The sequence below is a fragment of the Taeniopygia guttata genome, chromosome 7 (assembly GCF_048771995.1).
Source record: "Taeniopygia guttata chromosome 7, bTaeGut7.mat, whole genome shotgun sequence".
Classification (NCBI taxonomy): Eukaryota; Metazoa; Chordata; class Aves; order Passeriformes; family Estrildidae; genus Taeniopygia; species Taeniopygia guttata.
Window position 1 is genome coordinate 31,103,679 of NC_133032.1, and position 27,913 is coordinate 31,131,591.

At 41.8% G+C, this 27,913-nt stretch overlaps 2 protein-coding genes across 3 annotated transcripts in view; one reads left to right on the top strand and one right to left on the bottom strand.

The window, feature by feature from the left end:
• The window catches only part of CCDC93 (CCC complex scaffolding subunit CCDC93), a 34,305-nt gene extending 18,862 nt beyond the window's left edge, over window positions 1–15,443 (top strand). The window contains exons 12-23 of the mRNA XM_030278043.4: window positions 1,107–1,223; window positions 2,636–2,698; window positions 2,879–2,952; window positions 3,505–3,586; window positions 5,292–5,363; window positions 6,494–6,565; window positions 6,836–6,944; window positions 9,429–9,511; window positions 11,313–11,350; window positions 12,234–12,318; window positions 12,979–13,092; window positions 14,277–15,443. Of these exons, the coding sequence (XP_030133903.4) occupies window positions 1,107–1,223; window positions 2,636–2,698; window positions 2,879–2,952; window positions 3,505–3,586; window positions 5,292–5,363; window positions 6,494–6,565; window positions 6,836–6,944; window positions 9,429–9,511; window positions 11,313–11,350; window positions 12,234–12,318; window positions 12,979–13,092; window positions 14,277–14,330 (963 nt within the window). The 3' untranslated portion in view covers window positions 14,331–15,443. The remainder of the gene's footprint in view (window positions 1–1,106; window positions 1,224–2,635; window positions 2,699–2,878; window positions 2,953–3,504; window positions 3,587–5,291; window positions 5,364–6,493; window positions 6,566–6,835; window positions 6,945–9,428; window positions 9,512–11,312; window positions 11,351–12,233; window positions 12,319–12,978; window positions 13,093–14,276) is intronic.
• LOC100225224 (5-hydroxytryptamine receptor 5B) lies at window positions 11,950–27,576 on the bottom strand. 2 transcript variants are annotated; one of them, XM_002193545.6, is made up of 2 exons: window positions 26,658–27,576; window positions 11,950–19,800 (listed from the first exon to the last, which is right to left on the bottom strand). In XM_002193545.6, the coding sequence occupies exons 1-2, from the start codon at window positions 27,429–27,431 to the stop codon at window positions 19,468–19,470; spliced, it is 1,107 nt and encodes a 368-aa protein (XP_002193581.5). In that variant the 5' UTR covers window positions 27,432–27,576; the 3' UTR covers window positions 11,950–19,467. The 2 variants fall into 2 exon arrangements, with proteins under 2 accessions (XP_002193581.5, XP_072787789.1); XM_072931688.1 differs by lacking the exon at window positions 11,950–19,800 and adding an exon at window positions 21,937–22,303.
• Window positions 27,577–27,913: the final 337 nt, after the last annotated feature.

Genomic DNA, 27,913 nt, shown 5'->3' on the forward strand with positions numbered 1-27,913 from the left:
GAGTGGAACCAGCAGCAAATATGAGTGAGGAGTATATCACACTTCTTGTAGCATTTTAGCTGATTATGCATTGTAGCAGTTGTCAACATTTGGTAATTATTCAAAAAGCACTTAGTATTGGAAGTCTTTGACAGACTATAAATTAGCACTTGAGGTACTTGAAAATTAACTGGTTTTCTAGTGAAATATTGGAAAATGGATTAAGTGAAAAAAAAAGAAGTCTGAGTGCATGAAGCAAATTACAAAAACAGATGGATGTAAGTATCAAAGACTTCCAAAAGGTACAAATAATTTTTAGGCAAATAATCCCTTACGGATCAAGATCTCACTGGTTTTTAATCATTCTTTTGTCTACAGCAAATATACATTTTCTATTCTAAATGTTATTTTTGATAAAGAATGTTTCTGTCAGCTTTGCTTTCACAATTCAGAGAGGAGACTGGATCCAGATTGCTGTCTCTGTTTTGCATTTCTGAGACACTCTTGGCAATGCATGCTGGATGGAGTAGTTCTCAAAGGCTGGTGTCAGCAGTACATGTGCACACACAAAATAAACCCCAGAGTGCTAAATGCATCTACCACACTGAGTATGTCATTATCATTCAGATAGAGATGCATCCAAGCCTCTATTTCAGAAGGCACCATTGTTCAAGGCTTCTGAAAATTCTGGAGCTACTTGTTGGGGTGTGGAACATCTCTGATTCAGCAAGTTCAGGGAATACCACAGCTTAAGGTGTTTTTTAGTCTGCTTGTATTTTTTCCAATGAAGAACTCTACCAGGTTTAACCATAATGCTGATGCAAAAAAAAAAAAACAACTGTCAGTCTTCTAGTGCACTGTAGTATTTTTCACCTGTCCCAGGGCACCTGACTTTTTTAGTTTACATTATTTGTAAATTTTGGAATATAATTCAGTTGTTCAGCTGCTTCCTTGTTTTGATGTGAGGTAAATCAGTAAGTCATTCTTTTGGACAGTGGGATACAGTTCTTGATAAGGAATATCCTAAGTGTGTCCCATTTTGCTCTTGCCTGAGCTTCTGACGAAGTAGAAAACAATGCTGTGAGAAAACAATGCAAAACAAAAGGCTGTTGCTACTGGTTTTTCAGCAATCTGAGCTTTCTGCTGAGGAGCGACCAGAAAGGCTTGGAGCTGCCCAGCAACACAGAAGGAAGGTGGCATCTCTCAACAAGCAGATTCTGCAAAAAACCAAACTCCTCGAAGAGGTAAGTATTGTGTGTGTAGTAAAGAAGAAAACATTGATAAAAGTGGTTGATCACAAAGTTTTTACCATCCAGAAAATATCTGCAATCTATCTTCTGCACCAGCAATTTGTCATGCTGAACACTGATTTCTCTGCTTGCACTGCCCTTGGATTGTGAGAACAGATTGTGTTCTTGGGGGCAATTAGCACAGCCTTAATTTTAGGGAGGACCATGCTTTTGCCCTTTTAACAGTTGAGGGCCCCTTAATTCTGTGCAGTTTGTTTTCAGTACATAACAATCTCAGTGCTGTTTTTATATGGGGAAAAAATGTACTGACAGCTGTTAGCCAAATATAATCCTTTTATCACTTTACTAAAGTAAGAATTTCCTGGCTGAATTTTATTTACCACTTGCCAAAAGCAGCTTTGAAATCAGTGACAGTCAAGAACCCTGTCTTGAAAAAATATTTATGGAGTTCTGGCTTCAATACTGCAGTAAGTTTTGGCAAGATTTCTCAAAACTAACAATTTATGTCAGTTTTCATGAGACATGGACTATAGACTTAAATTTTTTTAGTTAGAATAAAATTTATTGGTGAAAAATTATGAAAAACAATTAAAAAGCTTTATTTTTATAAATTTGGCTGTGGAAAGGGAAGATTGGAGCATTAAGCCACAGCTCTGTGTTGTGAACAGCAAACTAAAGCAGCATTAAAGGAAGTAGAACTGAGCTACATGTGCATTTTTTGTTTGCTTACTTTTGCTCCACTTTTGTAAACCATGTCCTATTTTTGTTGTTACTATTTGCAATGTTGTCTTAAATCATAGGGAATTTAAAGAAGGATGTTCTTCTAAAATTAGCTTCTGTAAATTAATTAACAAGTGGAATATCTAATATATGTTTATAATATTTTGCTCACTGCCTTATTAGATTTTTCATAGTTACACAGAAGAAAACTATAAAGCTGCTTGGTTATTTAGTGTGGAAGTCTGTGGTTTGGTGCCATGGTGCTTCTGTGCAAGTCTTGAATTGCCCTGACTAATTTGGAGAAGAATAAAATGGGACTCGTTCTTAGCCTGGTGTGAAACTAGGCCAGTACAACCAGACTAGAAAAGTTTGAGCAGTTTAGAAGAGATTCTATCCAATAAGTCACCAGTCTGTTGGCCTCTATTTTGTGAAAGCTGTTGTTTATTCTGGGACTTTATACACCTGAAGGATCAGGTGGTAAATGTTTGCTATTAGTAATTAAATATTCATCAGAATTCTTGCACTCAGATGCAGGAGTAGCTGACAGGAAAAGACAGTGTTTGTTATGCTTGGCCTGCTGTTTGACAGACACCCATTACGAACAGCTCAAATATTCTCTGTTCTCCATTATAGGTGTAATTAGTGGGAATATAGAATCCAACTCTTGTTTTTCTCTTTTGTAACAGTTGCAAGCTAAATGTGCTGATCTGCAGGCAAAATGTACCGATGCAAAAAAGACATTAACAGAGGTAATCTTTGTTTTTTTCTGTGCTGTTTGTATCTGAAACTTTTTGAGAAATTCTCTTTATGAAGGGATACATTAAACAGTGAAGATTCAGTGAAGCTGAACTCACTGATCTCATGGTGTGGGACAGTCAATTCATTATTAATCAATTTAGTATCAATTTATTATTAATTGTAACCCTTAGGTTAAGAGTTACAGTGAAAAGCTGGACAAGGAATTGGCAGCCTTAGAAACAATAGAATCCCAAGCAGATTCTAGGTAAGTTTCTTCCTTCGTTACATTTGAAATTCTGAAAAATAATGGTTTTAAAATGAATCATTCAATGTTTCTTGGTTTGTCAACCTTAACAACTAACTAAAATTTAAAAACTAAATTATTCTCCAGCTTGCTTTCCAGAGACAGAAATATTGCAATAGGATTCAGTCAGAATGAAAAGTGTCAGTCTATAGTTCAAAATAATTGTTGGTTTTTAAAGCAGAGGAACCCTAGACACATCTGACAAGCAGATGAGGCCTTCTTGATTTATTTTGTTCGTATTTGAAACCTTCGTCTCACATAAATTAAACAGAAGTCTCTCAAAACTTTCACAGTAATGAGGTTAAAACATAACAAAGCCATGAGAATATTCAGTGTAACCCTCCATCTTTATTTTAACCTTGGTATATCAGTGCTGATATTTGGGGTTTTAATTTACCCAGCTTTTATTGTAAATTTATTTAGACCTAAGCTTGTTTTAATATATGTTAATTCTTGATCTGTTTAAATTAGAACCTAAAAAGCTAACATAGTTTACTGGATCTTCAAATTTAGCACATTACAGAGTCTGCGAGCACTGGTGGCCATGAATGAAAACCTAAAAAGCCAGGAGCAAGAGTTCAAAGCACATTGTAGGGTAAGTTCCACTGTCTCCTAGAAGGAGTCATTTAAAACTTAGTAAATAAGCATTTCCTGGTGTGTTGTTGTGCTGTGTGTGCCTGTCTGTCATCTGTCCCACACCCCCAGGTACTGCTGACTCCAGGTTTATAGTGACTATTGGCACCCCTGAGCGGGGAGGAGTGAGGAGGGATCTGAGCTGGTGTGGCCTTCCTTAATAGAGGGCAGGTCCTATGTCAGGGTCAGTTGGTAAGACCCCAACAGTGTGAAAGTTCTTTCCCAGCCCGCCAAAGGAGCCTGAAATGCGTCCGATTGCGTTTTCAAGGTTGTTTATTTCCTCTTATCTAAACATTCTTTCTCTGACCTGCTGAGCTCTGCCTAGCAAGGAGGCCATAGCATTCTCTGACCTGAGCCCTGGGCAGCTCCCACATAATATACTCAAAACTACATATCATATGTTTATAATTTCTTTACCAATACCTGTGACCTATGTTAGACTGTGAATCTCTACCTTGAACCAACAGAAAAGTGTCACCATCACACCAAGACATGGAGGACAAGGAGAAAGGAAAGAAGGCTAGGACATGCCCAAATTCTTTCATCTTGACTCCCTGAATTATATTCTAAAAAGCCCCAAGTTTCTACTTTTCCATCCTATGTTAATTCAAATATCACACTACTCAAACCCTTGTGGCTTGTAATTCTTCACACAAAGTTGGTAATTTTTTCCATGGGCTAAAACCAAAGGCACAGCTGTTTTTGACTTCTTGCCAAGGTCTCCGTGACCCCTGCCAGGGTCTCGAGACAGCCAGGGCAGCCAGAAGGATGTCCTGGACTCTTAACAGTCCTAGACACCACACCTGCCTTAACCTGGCTCTTGTGGCTCCCCTCCCTCCCATTCCCATTCTGCCAAAATCAGCGTGTGGGGCTGGGCTGTGCTGGACACCCAGCTGTGCTGGCACAGCCTGACATGATCATCTCTGCCTGGCTCATGCAGCCAGCAGTGACCTGAGGGGGCCAGAGAGGAGGGGTCAGCAAGGCCCCACCTTTGGAGCAAGCCACCAAAAGAGACAAGAACAGGATGGAGCTACTGCAGTTTTCGGGGCATGTTTGAGTTTTTCTGCTTAAGTGCTGTGTTTGGTGTTCTGCTACTGCTGTGTTTATGGATTGCCCAGAGATTGGATCAGAGAGAAGTGTTTTCATCTCCTTCTGTTCAGACAATAGTGGGTGGAATTTAATAGAATGAAAAGAAGTAAATAGTGTTCTAAGGCCTAGACTGAGTGTAGAACATTGTTTTCCCATACATACTCTTTGGGAAAGCTCTCAAGGATTGTACTGGACACTTCATTGCAAGGAACTTTTGGTTCATTCATTTCTCCAAATGCCGTACATCACTGTCCCATGTCACACTGTTGTAATGTTGCTTTGCTTCTTCTGTTTCATTTTCCATGTCGCTCATTAGCTGTCTTAGCTGGTTATGGTATATTTGCAAATGAGAAATTAATCTGTTCCCATGTTTGTTAAAAGCAGACAGTTTAATGTAATGAATATTAATGGTTGTCTTGCCCTTAAGCAGGGAATGCTATTTAATCTTCCAAATTTAAATATTATATGTGTGGTCAGCTCTGAAATTTTCTTAGTTGTGTTGTCAAGATCCTTCCCTCCTCTCTTAAGAGAAGAGGTCTTAGTTTAAAAAAAAAAATCAACTTTTGTTTCTTTTAAAGGAAGAAATGGAGAGACTACAACAAAATATTGAGAATTTGAAAGCCGAAGCAGCGGAAAATGGGGAGGAACAGGTAATAGCAAAAGTCTAATTTCTTATTTTCAAATTGCATTTTGGAATGTTTGTTTAAGTCTTTCTGACTTCTGGGACATTCTTGTAAGCCTGAAAGTATCTGCTGGAATATTTAAAAAGCTGGAATATTTAAAAACTGTGGCTTTAACACAGTTCAGGCTAATAATCCTAGAAATACAGGAGTCTGCAAACAGCAACAGCATTATCTGTTCTTTTCCATGGGGCTCTGCTCGTAGATGATTTTGTGCCTTTTACTTCTTTCTTTGTAATACCAGAGAAGAATCTCTGGGTGTTGTGCTAAAAGCATATCTCTGACAGAAACATGTCTTCCTCAGAAAGAATGTCTGGTTTGGTTGTTTTTTTCTTAGAAGTGGGGTTATCTGAAGGATGAAAGCATGAGCTTTCAGTGGTTCGGTGCACTGCATGCAGTGAGCAGCTGTCAGAAGTTAGACTTTAACACAAGTGCATCCAGACTGATGGCAATGAATAATGAATGAACAGAAAAGGAAAAGCTTCAATTACTTTATTTTCGGTGGATAAACATTTGATGCATTCATGCCTCTGGAACAAGGCAGATTACAACTTCCATGATGCTGCTGTCCTCAACACAGCATGAAAAAAATTAAAGTGCAAACCGAAATCTTAAATTTTTTAGCAAGAAAAAGTTACCTTGTAGCCCATGCTGGAGGAAGTTTAGAACACATGTCAGAGGGTTTATGTTCTGTTCAGGTGCCTTGTTTATTCTTTGCCCCACCACTCAATCAAAGTATGAGCACTCAGACAAGGGGTACTGACAATCTTTGAATTTGTATCTTCATTTAAAGTGTGACTGTTGTAAAGCAGTGCAAAAGCTACTGATAACTCTTAAAAACTAAAATATCAAAGGTTAAAAACCATCTAAATGCCCTTGTTTAGAGAAAATAATGTCAGGCTTTTAATACACATAAAGAATTATTATTTTTAAAAAACCCAAACAAAAGCCCATCCAAAAACCCAAAAAAAGGAATGATGGTGTTATTGTGAGAGCCAAAGATGGGCAAAACCAGAAAACAAACCCAATCTGCCCATTTTTGCACTGCAGCTCTCGTATGCTACTGTAATACACAATTGTTTTGGGTTCTTATCTTCCAGGAGGCAAATAAGATTATAGAACAGCAATACCAAGCTGAGAAAGAAAAACTTCAAAAGATCCGCCTGCTACTGGTGAGTTATTCTTTGTGTCCTGACTTGTACAAAATTCTTGATGCTTGTCTTACCTTGTAACTTCTAATACTTTGTTTTGTTCTAATTTTAACAAGTCTTCCTGTCACAAATCAATTGCAAAAAAAAAAATAAAAAATTGATCCTCAGCCAAAGCTTTTTGTTTTTAAAATCAATTATTTAATAACAAAGTATTGCTGGGGGGGCTTCATCCATTTTTAAGAAGAGAACAAGAAGAGGCTTTGTTTTCTCCCCTCCTAACTTTCTATTCAGGCACGAAGAAACAGAGAAATAGCCATTTTACAGCGCAAGATTGATGAAGTACCCAGCCGAGCTGAGCTCACACAGTATCAGAAGAGATTTATTGAACTTTACAGTCAGGGTATGTATATCAAGCAGGACCATCCTGCTGAAGGCTAAGGCCCTGAAAGGAGGGCAGTTGCATTTTAAGAATATGGCATGTAACAACAGCACCTACTAATTTGGTGGTATTTTAAAGGTTTTTGGCATTCATGTTACACATAATGTTTTCAAGGTTTTATAAGCTGGGCTTTAAGAATACTCCTGAGGGTGAAACTCAGTGCACAAGATCTCTGGACTAAATTTTGTCTGCAGCAGGTTCTGTCATTTAGGTTAATGGCCAGTATGTTCTGAAAGTCCTTAATTCACCATTTACAAATGAGATTGCTGTAAGTTTGAATCGTGTTTAATTAATCTGTCTTACCATTAGATTGCTTTTATTGTTTCCACTGACATGACATAACTGGTTCTGATCCAAACTATGAGAACTACAAAGTAAAAACAGTCTCTTGGGGGGATTGGTTTCTTTCATCTTTTATTAACACAGTCCTGCAATATCTTTGCTGGAGCAGAATACAAATTGTCTTTAGCTGTTGTGGTCAGAAATTATAAAATTAGAAAAGGTGCAAATGGAATAAAATTTCAATGTTGTTCCACTAAGCTCATAACAGACCAGGTATGCTTGCTGGTGTATATTTTACTAACTTGTGGTTAGCATAATAAAACCTAGCTAATGATTCAGAGGTATTCTGTATTTATTAAATGTATGTGTGAAGCAAGCTCTGGAAGGGTGAGCAGTTCCAAAGTGATTATCTGAGTGGGATCCAAATCCCCTGCCCTGCTGAGACATCTCCAGTGGCACAGTTCTGTGATGTTCTTCACATGTATTGTCTAAATACATGGAATAGATGTGAGTACAAGTCCAGTAGTTCTTCCCCGCTCTTTGCTGTGCCATGCAGTTTATTTAATCGAGTCCAGCTATAAAGAGCTTTGTTTTTTTCCTTAAATTCTCTGCACATTCTCTGTCATGTCTGGTCAGAGCTACCTGCTCAAAAGATGGAGCTTCCTTTATATCTGAAGTACAGAGAGACTAGCATCAAAGTGACTTGTGCAGATTTAAGATGCTTTGAATTTTATGGGACTTTGTTTTCTAAAGTACAAAGTGTGAGTTGTATCTCAGGATAACACACTGCTCAGTCATGGTTGGGAACCTGCATTGCACGGGCTAAGCTTCTAGAGAAATGAGCTGGAAATCTCTAGCCAGTTTTTCTGTGAATTGTTGTGTTTTTAGAGGTACTTAGAGGCTTTTCATTTAGCTGGATTCAGGTGACCTTCAGTTGCCAAAACATGGTTTTTTTGAACTTTGCTTCAAGGGGTTAGAGAGGACAATCTTCAGCACTAATTTCAAGCCTTAGTGATTTTGTGGTTTTTGTACCAGAATCCTTTTCAGTTACAATGTTCAGTGTTTTGGTTTTGACCTAACTGAACCTCTTCCATTGAAAATATTTAAGAGAATCAATGAACCAATTGGTTCCCTCTTCCTCTTCTCCCTTTGTTTTACCCTCCATGGGTTCTGGTGTGTGCCCATACGGCTCCATAAGTTGGCACAACTTTCCAACACAGGTGAAATCTTGAAAGGTTTTCTGAGTTGTTTTGTGGAATCCACTCATGAAAGACATGTGACCAGAGCTGCTGGAAGAGCAGAAGGAGTTGCATGAAGGAAATTGTTTGGGAAAGGCCTCTTTCATTTGGCAGCAGTTCTGCAAATCCCAGACTAAAGAGTTAAGATTTCACCAAGGTTTATAATTTTTAACCCATACCTTTTTTCCAGCTTGTGGTTTCTAGTCAGAATTACTTTTGCTGCCTGTTGAACTCTTTCCTTGGGAGTCACAAATATATTGGATTTCCTTAGGCATGGAAGAACTAAAGGCTACAGTAAGACTCGGCAGATTTGAGTATCATCTTGTAGGCCCAAAGGGAAGGCATGTCTGAGCCTTGCCTTCCCAGCTGAGCTCTGACCAACATCTGCTGTAACCACCTAAACCAGAAAGTATGATTATAAGAAGATAAAAAGACTAAAACAGGAAAAGCTTTGTTGGGGATCTTGCACATATGTACCTTGACATTTATAGTCTGATGCACTTTTTTTTTCCACACAGTAGTACCAAAATTATCTGCTCTTCCCCGTCCCTGCTGAGCCTGTACCCCTCCAACACCACAGGCAAGATCACTGTGAGCAGCACAGCTGCCTGGGGGTGTCAGGGTAAAGCTTGGGAAGGAAGCACAGACAGGCAGCTGATGGTGCCAACATGGGTTGGCAGAAAGAGCTGTCAGCAGCTGGGGCTTAATTTAGACACTGAGCTGTGTTGTTCTTACAAGAGATGATAGCTGGAAACCCTGCTGAGAGAAACTCTGGAAGGATGTTCCCTCTGCATGTATGTTAGCAAGTGTGTTCCATTATTGATAGTGGAAAATATGTTATATAAAGCCTACGGAGTATTTTTACAGATTCCATTTTACTTCATATTCTTTTATTATTCTACCCCCTTTTTTTTCTTGTTTGCAGTCTCAGCAACTCACAAAGAAACGAAGCAGTTTTTTACTCTTTATAATACACTGGATGATAAGAAAGTATATTTGGAAAAGGAGGTAAGAAAATGTTACTACTATTTTTTAAGTATTCAGTCTGTGGAGAAGCAAATGAAAAGTTTTTGCTTGGTTTTCACCATATTCAGTCTGTGAGAGCAGACTTACTGGTCTGTAAACAAAAATGGAACAACTGATTCTTAAGAATATTTGTAATCTTGGAAGGGCAATGGTCTGTGTTGTAAAAGAATTGCTCTTAGTATAGCATGTTTATTTTGTGCTCCCAAAACTTGAGTAACATTTGATCAGCAAATAGCTGTAATCATAGCACCAAATTACCCTTTTCTCTCTTTTTAGTCAATACCTTTTATTATCAACCCAGACCACAGTCAGTAACTTTGGAGAGCAAATTTAAGCTGCTGTCAGCAGCAGCAGATTTAGTTCTCAGGGTCTCAGCTCCCTATACTTAATTTGCTGGTGATTTTACTTGGTCAGAAGAATAGTTTTCATGAAGGAATATTTTTTTCCCCCTTCTCTTTCCCATCTATGTAGAGTTCACTTCTTTCTTGGGCATAACTGAGTGATTTCAGTCTTCTTTTTTTGCAATCACAAGAGTCTGATTTCAGTAAAGATGGAGGTATAGGAGGAAACAAGAGGAAATAAAAATTACAAGTTTACTTTTAAAATACAAAATATTTTGATACCTTATGTTTTTCTGTTTATTCTAATAAAATAAGAACAGATTAGTGAGTTTTGCATTATTTAGATACATTTCTAGTTTGTGAGACAAGCAGTGGTCAAATTTCTGACTATGTAAAGACATTTTATCAGTGCCCTTTCACATCCTGTTTTGGAGATCAGGAGCAACCATTTCCTTCCCTTAAGTAGCTAATTCCAATCCATGTTAGGTAGTTTTCCTTTTTCTCTTTCAGAAAATTCATGTACCATATTTTAAAAAATGCGTGAGGTACAAGCTATATTACTTAACATTATTTTAACTTCTCCCCTACATTAGCATTTAATACAGATTTATTTGTTAGGGGTTTTGTTTTATTTTTTGTTTGGTTTTTTTTTGAGGTATTAGTTGGGGGAATTGATACAAGCAGCAAAATATTCCTGGGATGCTGTTATATTGTGCATTTTTATCTTCATTCAGTGCAATGTTACTGTCTTGTAAGAGAAGCCACACCTCTGAAATGACAATCTGTACTTTTTATGAGTTTACCTTTTAGCACCCAGTAAGATACACATAAGCAAAGTGAGTAATGATGCATGGCTGGTAGGGGATCTGTAAACCTCATCTGCACAATAAAGCAGTGCAGGAATTCACCTGCTGCTCCTGCACTGCTTGGAGTCTCCAGAGCCCTTGTGTGGAAATAGAATCTGTTCAGTGGTTCCCATCTCAAAGGCAAAAGTGGTTTTTCCCTGTTTATTTGTGATGTGCTTGTGCACATGTTAACAGTCAGCGGTGAACAATGGACCAGCATCTGCTTTTATGTCAAATTCCAACACATGCTGAACACATGTACAGGCCACTTTAACTTACTGCTTCAGTTTGGGAAGGCATCATGCTGGAAAACTCTCAGTGGTATAACTGAGTGCCAGTAAAATTAAAAACATCAGTTGTGGTCCAGCACTTCTGCTTCTGTCATTCAACCAGTGGGATAGATTTTACTAAATCAAAACAATTTGTGGTTTACCTTCTGAAAGATAACTCACGGTGATTTTTGTACATCTATCTGCTTTTGAGGGTATTATCTATATAGTAACATTTTTTAAATTAAATTTATCTTATTGTCTGTGAAAATTCATACCAGAAGAGACAAATGCGTATTTTCTTCATTTTTTTCTTTCCAACTCACAGGTTAACTTACTGAATTCTATCCATGACAACTTCCACCAGTAAGTTATGGTTCTTTATCTTGTAATAGTTGCAAAGAGTGGTACAGTTGGTTGGACAAATGGGAGTGTGCACCAGTTATAGCGACTAAAAAATTTGTTAGAAGATTTTATAGTCATAAACTGATTTACAGAATAGTTTATTAACTCTGTTTAAGCCAGTTCGGGGAATCACGGACTTGGAATTACCTAACTTTTATGGCCAACATATGTTTTTAATATCTGACTATTTAGATGTGAAAATTCAGTAATAATTTTCCTGGAGTTAATTTAAATAATTTCCTCCTTTTTGTGAGGTTGTGGTTATTACATTATGTACAAAACATTAGACTGGGACATATTTCAGACATGTTTATTATAAACTACCTCTGTATTTGGAGATTTTGATATATTGTGGAGTCTGTGTAAAATTGTGGTTGCCTTAGAAGTTCATAGTCAAATATCAGTCTGTGAATCAGCCAGTGCTTATTTTTCTCTAATGATTTTGGGGTCTAAAATGACTTCTAGGCTTTCCCTGTTACAGTGTGAAATTGTACATTTCACATGAACATTTGCTGTTCTCCTAGACCTCAAGTCACCTTCTTACTATTCACAACAGAGACTTTTCTTAAAAAATTACGGTTTTATTTAGTTTTTAGCGATTGATTTCTGTACAGCACATGAGAGCAAGGAACAGACTTGAGCTGATAGGAGCACACCTGTGATGGGCTCCGAGCTCTCTCTTTGGTAGCTCACACCAGCTGAAGAGCTGTGCTCTCAGAAGGATGATTTTTTACACAGAACACTAAGCAATGAGAACTTTGGACATGGGTAGATGTGCAAGACAGCAGCAGCTGAGACACAGTGTGCCACATCCCTGTCAGGTGTTCCATTTTCTTCTTTCCAGAGCCATGGCATCGTCCGGATCTCGGGAGCAGTTTTTGCGGCAGATGGAGCAGATTGTAGAAGGCATCAAACAGAATCGAATGAAGGTCTGACTCCTCTCACTTTCTTTGCTAGAACCTGGGAATTATCTCAGCAAAGCCTCTTGGATCTTTCTATGCACAATTATTACCCATTACATGAGGTGCAAATTAGGCAAGCAACTAAAAAGTATTATTTCTTTTCACATTCGTCAGAAACTTCTCACCACTAAATATCAATGAATTAGAGTATGACAGAGATGTTATAACACCTCTGTCCTGACAGAATCTTATACCCCTCTACTTCATTACTGGCAGTGTAGTGATTTAAATGCCTGAGACAGCCAAATGCCACGGAAATCAGTGAGAACTCTTCCATTTGGACTGTGTGGGTGCAACTGTGTGGGTGCTCAGGCACAGTTACTCACACTGTGGGAGCTGACTGAAGCTGCTTCCTGCTGCTGAAGAGGGTCAGCAGCACCTCAGAGTCCCAACCATCATGTGCCCTTGTCTCAGTTGCACCTGTAGTGCCACTGGTACTGAGACTTCAGCATTAGGCTTTAATTTTTAAGAGCTGATCTAAATGTTCATTGCATTTCAAGCACGAGCCAGGGGTATCATTTATGAAGTATCTGTCTCCCCTTGTGTGTTATAGAGAGCTGTTCCTTATGCAATAAGTCCATGTGTATCCCATACATATGATCTCTTACCCTTCCTGCATACCAACAGATGGAAAAGAAGAAGCAAGAAAACAAAATGAGAAGAGACCAGTTGAATGATGAATACTTAGAGCTTCTAGAGAAACAGAGGCTTTACTTCAAAACAGTGAAAGAATTTAAAGAGGTAAGAACACTTTTGCTATGTTAAACTGTTGTGTTCAGTGACCCATTTTGATGTGACTTGTGCATTAATATATGCACATGATTTCCTGATATGCTTATCACACCACGTTCATGATGTACCTTGATTGTTTTCTCCATATGAATCTTGGACTCTGAATTTGATTCTGGGAGTTCTTTCACTGCTAGATTGGAACCTCTCCATGTTACAAGGAGAGGTTATCAAGCAAGTGGTGTATTTAGGTTTTTAAGTGGCATCTCTCGAAGGTCTGTGAGCAGTTAGTTATTGCAGCAAAGATGGGTGTGGAAATGTGTGTGAGTAAGGAGGGAATGCAGGGTCTTGGTCATTAATCTTCAGGAACCAGCCTTGTTGCCTAATGACTGTGAAAGCACTGTATAACACTTCATTGATTTAGCCTTTCCCAAGCTTTTAATCATCATGGGCTTCTGTTACTTGCTGTCTCCATGAGAATGAATGAATGAGAAGGAATGCTGCAGGCAAAATTGTAATTTGGTTTCATATGTTCGAGGAAAAACAGCTTTGTGTAATTATTCCTGCTTTGTTCTGAGACAGCTCCTTCCTGTTTCAGACAGCGTACTCTGGCAGAATGACAGGGGCTGTTCAGCTACTTGTCCAACATGCAGAATTTTACATCCTACTTGCAGAATTTAGGTAGATTTATTGTTAGGTTTTTTTTACCTATTTTTCTTCCATTGCCATGTGAGGGAATTTCTGCTCAACTCTGCTACCCTTAAAAGCAAAAAAGTCATGGTTGTGGTACTGAACACAGGTGTGTACCTATGTTTGCTGACCAAGAGTTGTTCCCTGAGCACTGACTCTTTTACAAACTGTCCTGAGAAGTTCCAGATCACCTACAAGTTATCTCCATTTCAGATTTATTCTACTTATAAGTAAAAAGCTGAATTTGCTTTAGCTACATGTAAAAACTTCAGATGGGTAATCAAGCATTGTTCCTTCTGGATTGCATGTCATAGTTTAAAGAATATTGCCGTTGGAATAACATTATAGATGAAGCAGAATTATCTTCAACTCATCACTCACTCCAGGCTGCTTTGGATTTTGGAGATGTTTCAAAATGAAAGAAAGGGTTTGGTTCTGTAGATGTGGAGATACAAGTTGCAGAGTGAAGAGCAATTCCTGCTTACTTGTTTGCTCTCTGTTAACAGGAATGCCGTAAGAATGAAATGCTGCTGTCCAAGCTGAAAGCCAGTTCTTCCTGAAGAACTCCAGCTGGGGAAATTTATAGAAGATTGTTCAGTCCATTGAATCTCTCTTGTGAGGTGACCGTTATAACTGCAATATAGATGTATATATATAGATATATATAAAAAATATATATACACACAGCTGTAAAAGTCTGTTTTTTCCAGTATGTGTTCAGTTTACATTCCCTCATCACATGGCTGTATTATTCATTGTCTCCACTACACAGTAAAGAACTAACACAGTACAGCAAAATAGAAATACTGTCTAATTTTATTTATTTGGGTTTGGTTTTTTTTTGGTTTTTTTTTCCTACCATAAGGACAGTGGGAATGTTTTTTATTTGGGTTTTAACACTGAATTAGGTGAAAATTCTGGAATAAATTTACATGTACTGTGTAGTATGTCCACCACCCCACAGGATGAGCACTGCAGAATGCAGTAGTTTGTTAATTTTGGCGCAAAAATAACACACAGAACAAGATTCTTCAAACTCGCTTTTCCAGCTAATAACGTCACATTATTTTAGTTTATACTCTAACCATATATAGGCTTACAAAGGATAACAATTAATTTCTAATGGCTAAGAAAATGAAAACTTACCTTGGATAATTCCTGGTGTAAAATTATAGATCTCTATTTTTATAAAGTCTAGCTGTTGTATAAATTTCTTTGAAATTTCATTTTTATATATAGAGAAGTATGCTTGTTAAATTAATAGCTGCAGGAAAAAAACAATACTAGGATCACCACGTTATCCCTGGCTGGGATGAAAATCAGAGTCTGTGACCTGTAATATAGGAAGATAAAGATTGAGACATTCTGCTCTAATGAACTGATGCTCACCTTTGAAGACAACAACCTACTTACCCTGCTGAAGATTTGCTCTTGAAAGTTCAGAAACTTTGTGGGACACTTTCTGAGACATTTTTATATCTGTATATACAGTATTTTATAATTCAAACAGTTGCTTTTTGTACTTAACACCAGGATTTTGGACTGACTTCTAATGTACATGACATCTTCAGGAGAAGAGGACCCGTGTTCCTTTTTCCCACTGACACTGATGACAGCGCTGTTCGATTACTGTCTGTGGCAGCAGATATAAAATAAAGAATGTTTGGAATACAGTGACATTCTGATATTGTGTTTTTTTAAGGTGGAACTTGTCTCAGAAGCTTTCCCAGGCCCCTGTGTTACAAGTGCATTAAAAGGTGAATTGTGTCCATAGTCAAATGAGTCACTGTGTTTGTGATGTCCTGTTCCTTCAGCACAAACAGAAAGAAAACCTTCCCACTGAGCCAGCTGGAACCTTGCTCCCCCACACGGGTTAGTGAGGGAATAGATCTGGGATGCTCCTCTTGCTTCTGTTCAAAAAGTCAGTCTGCCCAGGGCTAGCAAAATAATGAAGGCAAAATCAGATTCCAAGTCCCCTCAAAGAAGGAAAAACTTAGATGCAACATTCCTTCAAAGAAGGAAACCTGGACTGAATGCTGCTTGCAGACTTTCTGTAGTCATCTTTGATGTTAGGAGGCATTATTTCTGTCTACAAACTTTGCCCTCTATAAAAACTGTGAGGCACTTTCTGGTTTGTTTGTAAATTGAATAACAGCTTTGGCACCAAGGAGACCTGCTTGGGAATTCAAGCTGTGCTGTGTTTGTGTACCATGCAACTCTAAAATAAATCCCAAACTGAAATGCCCATTCAGGTTATTCTTTTAATCACAATTGCTTTCTAGCATCAAACAAAATTTCCTAGGTAGGATAAATAATGGACTTGCATATAAGAATAATGATGTCATTATTTGTTCAGCATAATGTTAAAATTTAGGCTTATCTGCTACAAGCACAGTAACCTGGAAACTTCCACAAGGAATATAAAAAGGTGAGATCCGTTGCTCTGACCTAGGAGCTTGTGATTTTGACTAAGATATAAATCTGAGGTTTGTAGAATGCAGTTGTTGCTCACAAAGGGTAAATCAGAGTCCAGATTATAACTGACTGCTGTAGATGGAGCCCAGGGCAGATGGCCACTACCTTTGGTTTGAGGCCCATGTGAAAAGGAGATGGAGTCTGGTGAGGGTGTGAAAACAGTTCCATCAGCTGTTCTTGCTTTCTGGCACAGGCTCTGTGTGTTGGGTGCCATTTTGCCTCATACCCGTGGAGAAACCAACAGCAAGGAAAATCTGTCTTAATTCTGCATCTTGGGTGGTTGCAAGTCTCTGAGACTTTCTCAGAATTTCTGTTGGATTTCCTTGTTGAAAGAGAAAGGTCTTGCCCTGAACTCATTTGGTGTTACCTTATAAGGCTTATAAAGTAACATTTATGGGACTTGCAGCAAAACCTAATTTTTTATTAGGGTTATTAGCATTGTCTGCTCACACTCATCTTCCAAAGCCCTTTCACTTCTGCACATTCTGGGCTCCCACAGCACAGCTGCTGCAGGATGCACAATGCCCTGCTGAGCAATAGACTTCAGTAAACTTTTTTAGGAGCAAATTCAGTGTCAGGAAATAAAGATTAAAACTAGTAGTCCACTGCTTACAAGCAGAGATGATTGGTGTACTCCAAATTGGCAGCTTTTGTTGGGGAAATAAATACATAACATCTAAGCTGTGCCAAATGATGTCCCTTTAGAATATACTTTTTTTCCTGTTTGGATAGTCAAGATACTGTGTCAGTAATCTTAGTTCATATAGGAGTATCCAGCAGGTTAGGCAACAACCACTGATAACATATTTTCTTTGCAGTAAGCTGGTGAAAACCAGAATGTGTGCTGCCACTCTTCTAAATCTAGTCTGCACTTAGAGCTAGTGTGGGAAGCTGATTTTGTTGAGAGGTTTCTAAAGCCACTGCAATGAAATGAAAGCTCTGCTTGCCTCTCGTTGTCTCTGGGCTCACATGGAGGTCGCTGTGCGAGCCCGTCACTGTTAACGCTCGCTGCTGGCACAGATCCTTGGGTGGGCAGAGCTCTGGCTGCTTCTCTTCAGAACTCCTCACAGCAAAATTCCAGAGGCCCAGCTTCACCTCCTAAGGGAGCTAAATTCATCCTTGAGGAGGAGGAGAGCTGTGTCAGTGCCCTGCTGCTGCTCTCCCACTTGCAGAAGGCACTCTGCTGCATATCAGTGTCTGCAGCGCTGCCCTGCACATGTGCAGCTGCAGGAACTGCACAGGGGCCTTGCAGCTCTGTGGTGTTCTCCCAGGTTCCAGAGGCCAAGCCATGGCAGAAGGTGCTGGGTGCTGCTCCAGTCAGTTGGAATGTGCAGCTGGAGATCACTGTAGCTCCTGCAGCCAGACTGGGATGGGCCAGGGCACCAGCATTGGCCCTAGATTTGTGTGAGAGTAATGGCTTGGCTTAAAAGGCTGAGGGAGTACAGGCACTAAAATTTGTCCAAAATACAATTATTAGAAACTTCACGGTGCCACATGCAGAAGATTTGTATGCTTTTGAACACCAGCTCAAGATGACCTCTGCATTTCCTTCTTCCATGTAATCTGTTTGGATTTTAAAGGTTTTATAGCAGTGACTCTCTTACATGAAAAAAATCAATTGACTTGAAAAATTTGTCAGTGGTTCTGAATGAGGCTGCAGATTTTAGGTACATTCAGTCTCCTACATACATGCCTTCCTTCTGGTTTAATTAAGCCTCCAAAGCCTGGTTTGAGTGGTAGCTATTCTATATGCAGGCAAGTTGAGAGTCACAAGGGAAAGTTATTTAAATCAGCATTTAAGTCTGAGTCACTGTCTAACAACTCTTTGAAATTCTAGGTTATTAAAACTTCTGAATTCCCACTGAAATTGAGGGAAGCATCCTCTGCAGGAATGCAAGACACACAGGTGGCTGTGGGCACAGCAAGTCACACTGGACTGTCACAGCAGTGCAGGTGAGAGGTACAGCACTGCCTGACCTCACCATACACTGTGCTCCTGAGATGCAGCTCCTTTTAGCTTCCTGGGACTGTGTCAGTAAAAAGCTGCCATGCCAGAAATACTCAGCTGTCAGCTCTCCCACTCAGAGCAGAGGAGGAAGTAAAACCCACCAGAGAAACAAATATGGAACAAGATGGACTTGGCGGTATGCAAGGAAAGAAAATAGATTATTTATGTATATATTGTTGGGTCAGGGATGTTTGTAAGATCTTGGGAAAATTATTTAAGGCTTGGTTTGAATTCTTTGGGTTTTGGGGAGTACTTAGACCTGATGGCATCAACAGCTTTGTTACAATAGAAGGAAGTTGACGACAGCTGACAAATTGTGGGCTTCACCCAGGCTGGGTGATGAGCACATTTATGGTGCAAGGGCCCCAGACCCGGTGCAGGCACTCACCAACCACTGCCAAGCAGCCACACGCTGCAGCCAGCACACCCGGTGTGACTGAACATCCTGTTTAGTGTTTGTAACACAGATGCCTGCTCAGTTTTATGGTAGCACGAAATAACCATGCACACAGTCCCCCTTCACTTGGAGGTGTTGGTGTCTATCTTGAGCTCACCTGGGTTTCATAAAAAGGGAGAGAAGACAACACTAGATCCTCCTGTGCAAGCACTGAGAACACATTCTCAGGGGCTCTGAATAATTCTATACTTGCCTCTTAAGGTTCACTTAACCCCAGGGGACACAGTTGACCCCCGTCTGTCTGACCAAGCCTGCCCATCAAGCCCTGCTGCCTGCAGAGCACACAGCCCCTCAGTCCTGGCAGGGTGTGTTTCTGAGCTGCTTGGTCATCCACTTTAATTTCACATCAGCTCAAGGACTGATGGACTGCAGCATGTTTATTCCCTTCCAAATAAATCCTGCCCGTACATACAGGTCAGAATTGCTCAATTAGCAGCTCCCAGCGGTGCCTTTGCTAATGAGGAGAGCCCAGCAGGGCCGTGCTGGCTGTGACACCGCCGGCAGCCCGAGCCCGCGGTGACCGAGCAGCAGCCGGGAGCCATTCCCTGCTTCCACCTTCTTTGCCAAACACCGGCGTAGCACGTCTGTATTTCTAAAGGAGAACTGTAAACTCTCCAGTAGGTTTATATCCAGACATCTTCCATCTTCTTTTTCACTGCTCCTAAATCCCCTCAAGTAGCTCTTGTGCATGAAAACTGTACATAGCACAGGCATGTTTCCTATTATGCAATAATAATTTTCTCCTCTGTGTCCCCTTTTATCTTTGTTTTACAAAAAGGTTCTTGAAGGCATTGTTGTAATTTTTGTTAAATGCTGTATAAATGAGAGGATTAAAGAAAGAATTTGAGTAGCCAAGCCAAAGAAAGATGCTTTTCCAGATGGACGGGATGTTGCAGGAACAGAGGGGACTTATTAATTCTGTGATGAAGAAAGGGATCCAGCACAGTACAAAAACTCCAATTAAGATGCCAACCATCAGAGCTGCCTTTTTCTCTTTCTGTTCTCTCCATGTTTCTCCATCTGTCTGGAAAGTGATAGCTGCACGACGAGCTGTAAACACCATCTGTGGTTCCTGTGAAGCTTCCTTCACCTCAAACAAAAGCAAACACAGTTTCTTACCAAGACAGTTTGAGTGAAGTATTACTTTTAAATGACAGTACAACATCTGTGCACCTACCACAAAAGGCCTGAACTTCATTCCTTCCACGCTAAAAGAAAGAAAATGCCCCAGAGTGCCAAACTCATTACACTGGAAAAGCTGCCAAGTGTAACTGACAAACAGAGCTAAATAAAGAGTACCTGGTGCCATGCGTGTTGTGGGACTCTTTTTCAGTTTATTGTACTGGATGCCTTCATACCTAGGGGGAAATGAGGCTGTTAAGGCAGGTTAACGAAGGCCTGTGTCTGCTGCCTATCCCTGCACCAGACTCATGCTGCTACATGGCCTTTAGACCCGCTCTAGCTGAGCTGCTTCAACAGGGCTTGGACTAGATGATCGCCAGAGGTCCCTTCCAAGTCCTGTAATTCTGAACTTTCTCAAAAAGTACACCATTGCCAGAAAAATACCATTTCAACTGACCTTCAGTTCAAACTCTGGCTTCAGTAGAGGCTATATGAGAGAAGAAAAAATTTCAGCTACTCCAGGCTTGCAGCAGTGCTTCTTGTCTCCTCTCACTACAGGCAAGACATTCAGCTCTGCAGTCAGTACAGCACAGTGATTGGAGACAAACAGCTTCTGGGCAAAAGTTATTTGTGTGCTTTGAGTCTGACCAGATGAAGACACTCCCTAGAGATTTTAATCTGAAGATTGTGAAGTGTCTGTGATATTAAAGTTCTTCTAGGCACTACAGTTATGAAGAGAGTGCAATAAAAGCAACAGTTTTAGGCTGCAAAATTTGCCTGAGTGATAATTCACAGGCACTCCAAATATGGGCCATTGTTAAATTAGCTACATATTGCACATTCATGTGCTACCTTGCAATAGAAGGAGGGCCTCTATTCAGTATGAGCACAGCAATTCAGACAGTGAAGCACTGGCAGTGGCTGAACAATCACTCTTCAGGATGGATATCCCTGTCTGCACCTCCAGACAAGAGATGGGGCTGCGGAATGTAAGAGCAGCAGATTATGGGCACAGGCAAATAATGGAGGAAAATGAAAATCACATCTGTTCTGACAATTAAAATGGGACACCCCTCATGTAGCAAGGATCACACCATTTGTCTGCAGAAGGACCTGCTCTGCACGTCCTTAATCACACTCTGCAAAAAGGGATGAATGTATGACACGAGGACAAATCTGTGACAAGAACATGAACGATTATGTCTTAGCCCTGAGGAACAGTTATGTAAGTGCCTCTTGGGAACAGCCATACAAAGGACTTCCTCATGAGCATCAGGCACAGTTTGGTACTCTATTTAACCTTCAATTCCTGCTCAGATGATAGAGCTTGCATCAAATCACAAAATCAAATGAGAGCCTTCTCACTACTTCTGACTGCAGAATTTACTAGCAGTGACCCTTTTATCACTAATTATATATTGTGAGAAAAGGTTATTTCATTTCCTTTGCTAGAAGATACCTCAGTCCTCAGGTGTTTTCCACAATGAAGCCTGCATTTTCAGCCTGGTCAAGCTCCTACTGAAGTAAGAGGAGTTTGTAAAAACTTCCCTGGTTGTTAGGTCAGGACTCTGAAAACAAAACAGCAAGTGAAACTGTATCATAGTATGTTTTGTAAATGACTTGCTAGAACTAAATGCACTTCTAAGTGTATCAAATCTGCAGTTCCCAGAGTTTTTTCATGACTCCAATTTTCAATGTAAGTCACAACAGCTGACATTTATCCCCATACCACACAGAACAAAGGACAAGTATAGAACCTTTGGCCCCATTTTGGGCTTACTGATGAGCACTAGCAAGCAGGCTGTGACAGAAGAGGTGATCACAGACTGTAAATTAGAGCAGTCCATGGAGATGCCTTGGGTTATGCTGGAGCCATCTCTGCAGTGCTGCACGCTGCTCTCATTCAGTGTCTAGCAGCACACTCTGCCTCCTCGGGCACCGATTTCCTTTCATCTGCCCAGGCACTGCTCCAGGAGCTGCGAGTCAGGAGCACTGGGGAAATAGCTGGCATGAAAGGACTGCTCCTCTGAGGCCAGAATTTGGTTCTGAACTGATGAAACCAGCTATTTCCAGAACAATGGGCTGAGAGAACTGCAGAGATGATTGCTGCTCTATGAGACTAATAAAAAGTAAATGAAGGAAATGAGCTCAAGTACAAATCCTTCTACAGTCGCAAAGGAGTTTGGTTTTAGTTCCAGAATTTATTCTTCTGTACACTGATAAGCAATTACAGTTCACTACCTCTTCTCTTGTTTGTCTGTCCCCAGTAAATTACTACTCCCAAATGGATACACGTTCCTAGAGCTGTATGTTCCCAATTCCTGTGCTCCTAGAATGTCATAGAAAATATGCCACCAAGGAGCTTCTGACAAAATCCCTTGATTTACAATGTTCCTTACAGCTTTAATGATTGTTATTACTGTTCCTTCGTGGCAGGTGCTCTGTGTGTGTCTGTCCTGCACCTGCAGGGCCTGCAATAACAAAACAACAGTAATGATAAACATCCATCAAATCTGGCTTAGCACCACAAATTTAGAGCTTTGCCTGTCAAAGTGTGGTTCAGCAAAGGTCATTACAGCCTCAGTGCAGCCCTGGCACACTTCTTGCTCTTTGAACAAGAGCACAAGAAGCTAAATGCAAAGGATCAAAATAGAGAAATGTCTACACTCTCTTGGATTCTCCATCAACATATCAAACAGTTCATTTGACAGGGAGAAGAACACCTGTTTTCTCTCCCAGGAATTTCTTCTGCTGTAAGCAGGACTAACTGCATTTCTCCCAGAAAATCACTACCCACTCCACTTTGCTTCCTGCCTCACTCTTTTCTGGACATTTTTGCACCTCTTCCAGACAGCTGAAATTTATTTCTTATTTGTACCTCTGTACAAGTAGAAGAGATGGGTCAAGAAACAAAAGGCCCGTGACCCCTTCAGAAAAGGAGAATCTTTTTTTTCCTCCCACATTGTCCTGACTTGGTTAAGTGAGTTGGAGAAGCTGAATGGGCCAAGGTGCAGAGCTGCACAGCACCTCTGGAGCTCTGGGGCCTGATGTTATCCAAAGTGGGAAGGGCTCTCACAAAACTCTAAGCTTTGGATCATGCCTAATGCTTTTATACACTATATAAGTACTTTGAGAGGGGAGAAATAAACAAAAAAAACCCCAACAACAAAACCACAAAGCAACAAAACCTCCACCAATCATCAACAGAACTTGATTTTTAACTCCTCACATGAACATTTAAACCTAATTTTGCAATTGCTACATGTAAGTAATGCAATCATTCAGATCACATCATCCTTGGTTTTGCTGGGCTATCCCTATGCTGCGATTTCACTGATTTCATTGATTTCATTGATCCACTATCCAGAAGTATCTGCTGGTTTTCAAGCAGTCTCATTTATTTCAATTGGACTGTTTAGAGAGAGAATTATTGCCTGCTGTCAACCAGGTGTGACAGAGCACATAGCTCTCTGTCAGTGATGATATGTCACTAGGTTTTTAATGAGGGTCACCCATGTCAGTGTTGCCTGCAGAATTCACTTTTCAGGTAGTTTTATAGTTGGCAAACAAAAAATTATAAAAGCACCAGCTTAATTTAGGACCCCAATGTGGCAATTATTTTATTTCAAATGAAAGCAAAAACCAAGCTTTCATTTAAACCAGAAGCATTTCAGATGTTTCACATCCATCTCCCTCACCTGAATTTTTTCAAAGGTTTTGAAAAGTATTTTTCAAAAACACAAGTAAAATTTTAACAAAAGAATGACTCAAAATAGTTATTTTGTACCTTTTCTATTCTGCAGCTCTGTTAGAGTGTAGGAACATAATGCATGTATGCTAACTCCCAGTTTGAAAGGAATGCCCTTTCTCTGTGAAAACAACCAAACCATTATATTTATATGCATTATATAATGCATAATATAATACATTATATTATATGCATAACATAATGCATTATATGCATTATATTATATTTATATGCAACCTCCAAAGCACTTTGGTGCCTGACTCTGTTGGCTGACAAACATCAAGGTTTTACCCTCACTGCCCAACTTGGTGTACTGGTTTTTCCAAGACATCCCTACTGGCATCTGAGTGCTATGACTCAGACCTTTTCTGACCTTAGACTTGCCAGAATTAACCAGCTGGTTGTACCTCAGGCCACCAGCTGCAGCCCTGCTGTGCAGTTCCAGTCCAGCACTACCTGACAGCTCATTCCTGAGAGCAACACAGACATCTCTCCCAGCAGGGATCACTGCTATTATTGCTCACCTCCTGACTGGGAAGCACTGCCAACCTTGTGCCAAAAAAACCCTGCTAATATTCCTCAGATCAACTAGTGCAGGGCACCTGGAGTGAGGACTGACATAGATGCAGAGGGGAATTCACATCCAGAGTCACAGTGACAGAAGGAAAATGTTGCCAGGGTGAGCATGACAGGTGAGCATTCTCTGAGAACAGAGATGGAAGAAAGTAGAGGGAGGAGGGACATCAAGGGAGAAAGAAAAGGAAAATTAGAATGAGCTGATGGGCAAACCATGAGAAGCAGAACAGAATTTGCCCCATCAGAGAGGACAGAGCTGATGCTGACAGCCTGATCACCCCTGCGTGCAAGGAAGCGAAGCTTGGCAATGTTACCTTTGTGTTTGCATGTTAAAAAAACAACAGGTTCTTGCCAAAGAACAGTAGTGATATGTGTGAAGATTCCCCTCCAGAATTCACTGGGAAACTGCTACTATTCCTGTGAAAGTGATGGATCCTACTACCACAGGCTTAAAAAGGATCAGGATAACACTCGGTGAGTAAATCTCAGTATCTTAATTTAGAAAGAAAACAGGAAATGCATCCTGAATGGCAGCATGCTTGATCCACACGCTCACACAATGTACATGTGTGCAGCATCAGCTCTTCTTTCCGGTGAGGAGCAAAGTTTGCATCTGAATCACAGAAGTCAGCAAACAGCTGCTGGGACAATAGAGGAAGTTGCCACTAGACATCAATTGCAGACTCAAGAATCCCTGTTAGGAGAAGTCAATCACAGTTAATATGCCAATCAAAACAATGAGAAAGAAGACCTAGTGGCTTGAGTATCTGCTGGTATTGCAATAATCCCTCCAAAATGGGTGTGTAGCTCACTGTGACAGAGCCCTTTTGCCAGTGCAGCCTAAAGCAGCCCCCAGATGCTGCATCACAAAAAACACTCACCTGGCAGCCACGCTGGGCCCAGGCAGGGCCTTCTGCAGACACAACTATGACAATTTGCAGCCAGACTCTGTCTTGTTAAAACTGGCATGGGATGTGTCTCTCCACTGGCTCGAGCAGCAATGCCTCAGCTCATTTCACTTCCCGGAATTTTAGAATACAAACTAGTTCTGTATGGGTGTATGTAAAAGATAGAGCATGCAAAATACAAATAATCAGCTGGCTTTTGTGCTTGAAGAGATTATATATTAACTCCAAGCAATGCTTTCATCATACTTAAAACAATTTGGAAGAAATTTGGTACAAACAAGGGGCTGAAGATCGTAGGAAAAAAAATGCCACTAGAGGAGACAGTCTCTACTGTTCTAACAAAGTTTTTGCTTTTTCATAGAAGATAACCTTCATAAATCAATATATATTAGAAGTAGCTTCAGGACATTATGATCCAAATCTGCAAGTCTAATCACACATAATTGCCAGAGCAATTATGCAATTATGCCAGTGCAATAATGCAATTATGCCAGTGCATCTCTTGCAAGCATCTGGGGACACAAACTACAGACTCTTACTTGTGACCATAATAATGAGCTTCCTTGCCTCCAAATCAAAGATAGGATTTTGCAGGGGAATGAGGCTCTGCAGGATTAACCCCAATGGAACAGAAATGCTCTCTAACATCCACACAGCTCATCTTTGGCTACTGGGAAGGGACTGGGCTTAGGAAATGCAACATGCAATCACAAAAGCATAAAGACTGGTAGGAGTGAGAATATGTGACAGAAAGCAGGGAAAGTTTACAGAGAGCACAGCCAAGCACAGGCAGCAGCAGCATCATGCAGAGAGCCTGACTTAGGGAGCACAAGGAGCCAACCCCAACCTTCTGAAGGGACACAGTTTTCCTGTCAGCAAAGTGTGTCCCCAAAATGAACAAAACCTCCCAAATGGCTAGGGCATTGCAGGATTACAACAATCTTTGGGATAAGGAGAACATGGTTTTGAAGCCAATGGGTAATTTTAAACCAGAAACGATTGCTCATTGCTTCAACACTATGCACTGAGCAGCATTCAAGGAAAAGTAGCCCAAGCACATCAATATACATACATTTATATCGCGAATAATACCTAATTTGCTTGTCAGAATGTATTCAGAAAGTCTGTGCTGGTAGATAAATGCACATTTATCTCGGTGCAGGACCTGGGGATCTGTTTATGTCTTTTTTTTTTTTTTTACCCCACCAACATGAGAAAAATACAGATGGAAAAAAACCCAAAAAAATAAAAAAAAAAAAACCAAACGAACCAAGGAATGGCAAATTCAGGACAAAGACACAATTTTCAAATGTCTCTCCCGACTGGCAGTGAATGCACCTGTCCCTTACTCTTATAACACACGAGATAAAAATGAGAATAAAGCTCCTCTCCAGGAGCTGCACTTTTTGACTGGCTAATTACTGCTCACGTCCAGTCTGTGACAAAGTCGCACTGCCACGGGAGCCCCGGGGCACCTCGCATCCTTCTCGCCGTGCCGAGCCCTCCGTGGCAGGGGCGAGAGCCGGAGCTGAGCAGGATCAGGCTGGCAGTGCCCGGGGAGCAGCGGGGCTCCCTCCCCTTGCCCAGCCTTACCTGGGCAGCCTGGGGCAGGGGCAGCACGGCGTTCCTCCTGCGGGCCCCCATGTGCCACCTGGACGCCTTGTAGATCTTCCAGTAGACGAAGAGCACCACGCAGAGGGGCAGGTAGAACGCCCCGCCCGTGGAGACGATGGTGTAGGACGGCTCCTGGCGGAGCTGGCAGCGCTGCTGCTCGGGGCTGTAGGCCTCCCCCCAGCCCAGCAGCGGCCCGAGGGAGATGGCTGCGGCCAGCAGCCAGGTGAGAGCGATCATCGCGTTGGAGGCGCGGCGGCGGGCGAGCAGCGTGTACCGCAGCTGGCGGGTGACGGACCAGTAGCGGTCCAGGGCGATGGCCGCCACGTTCCAGATGCTGGCCGTGCAGCACAGCATGTCGAAGCACACCCACACGAGGCACAGCTCCCGGCCCAGCCGCCACCGCCGCCCGGCCGACAGCTCCTTGGCCAGGCTCAGCGGCATCACCAGGGCCGCCACCAGCACGTCCGACACCGCCGTGGAGGCCACCAGGTTGTGGGGCACCCGGTGGAAGGCCTTCACTCGCAGGATGGTCGCCAGCACCAGCAGGTTCCAGAGGAAGGTGGCCACGGTCAAGAGCACCAGCAGGGTGAGGATGAGGACGGTGAAGATGGAGAAAGGCTCCCGGCCCCTCCACGCGCTGCCGCCCACCACCGAGGAGGAGGCGTTGGCGTCCACGCTGGCAGACGAGGCATTGGCGCCCATGCTGGGCTGGCAGTGGCCCCGTGGGGAGCAGGAGCTCAGAGTCTCCGCCATGCTCGGCACCAGGGCTCGACCCCTTCCCAGGCCGCCGGCTCCGTCCCCAGCCCCGCTGCGGGGAGCGGGAGCTCCGCACCGGGACGCGGCTCCGCTCAGCGTCCGCCCGCCATGCCCCGCCGCCCCAGCGCTGCCCGCGGCTCCCGGGCGGCTGGAGAAGGGAGGCGGGCCGGAGAAGGGAGGGACACACGGCGGCACCGCCGCGAGGCTCCGGCATGGGCAGCGAGGGCGGCGGCACCGCCGCTGCCGCCCCGCCCCAGCGGCCGCCTCAGGGGCGGTGGCGCGGCCGGGCCGTGAGGGGCGGTGGAGGCGCCGCCTCCGCGGCTGCTGCCCGTGAGGGGCGAGGCGGCCGCTGCCGCTGAGCTGCGGGGCTGCCAGGGACCTCTGGAGACCATCCCGACCCAGCACCTCGGGCAGCTGTCACAGGAACACGTCCAGGTGGGTTTGCAATGTCTCCGAAGAGGGAGAATCCACGTCCTCCC

Excerpts from the sequence above, each read along its gene's own strand:
- LOC100225224 (XM_002193545.6), bottom strand. The coding sequence starts at position 27,431 with ATGGCGGAGACTCTGAGCTCCTGCTCCCCACGGGGCCACTGCCAGCCC. Across the intron at positions 19,801-26,657 it reads CCCTGCCCCAGGCTGCCCAG|GTGAAGGAAGCTTCACAGGA; the intron begins GTAAGGCTGGGC and ends CTTTTGTTTGAG.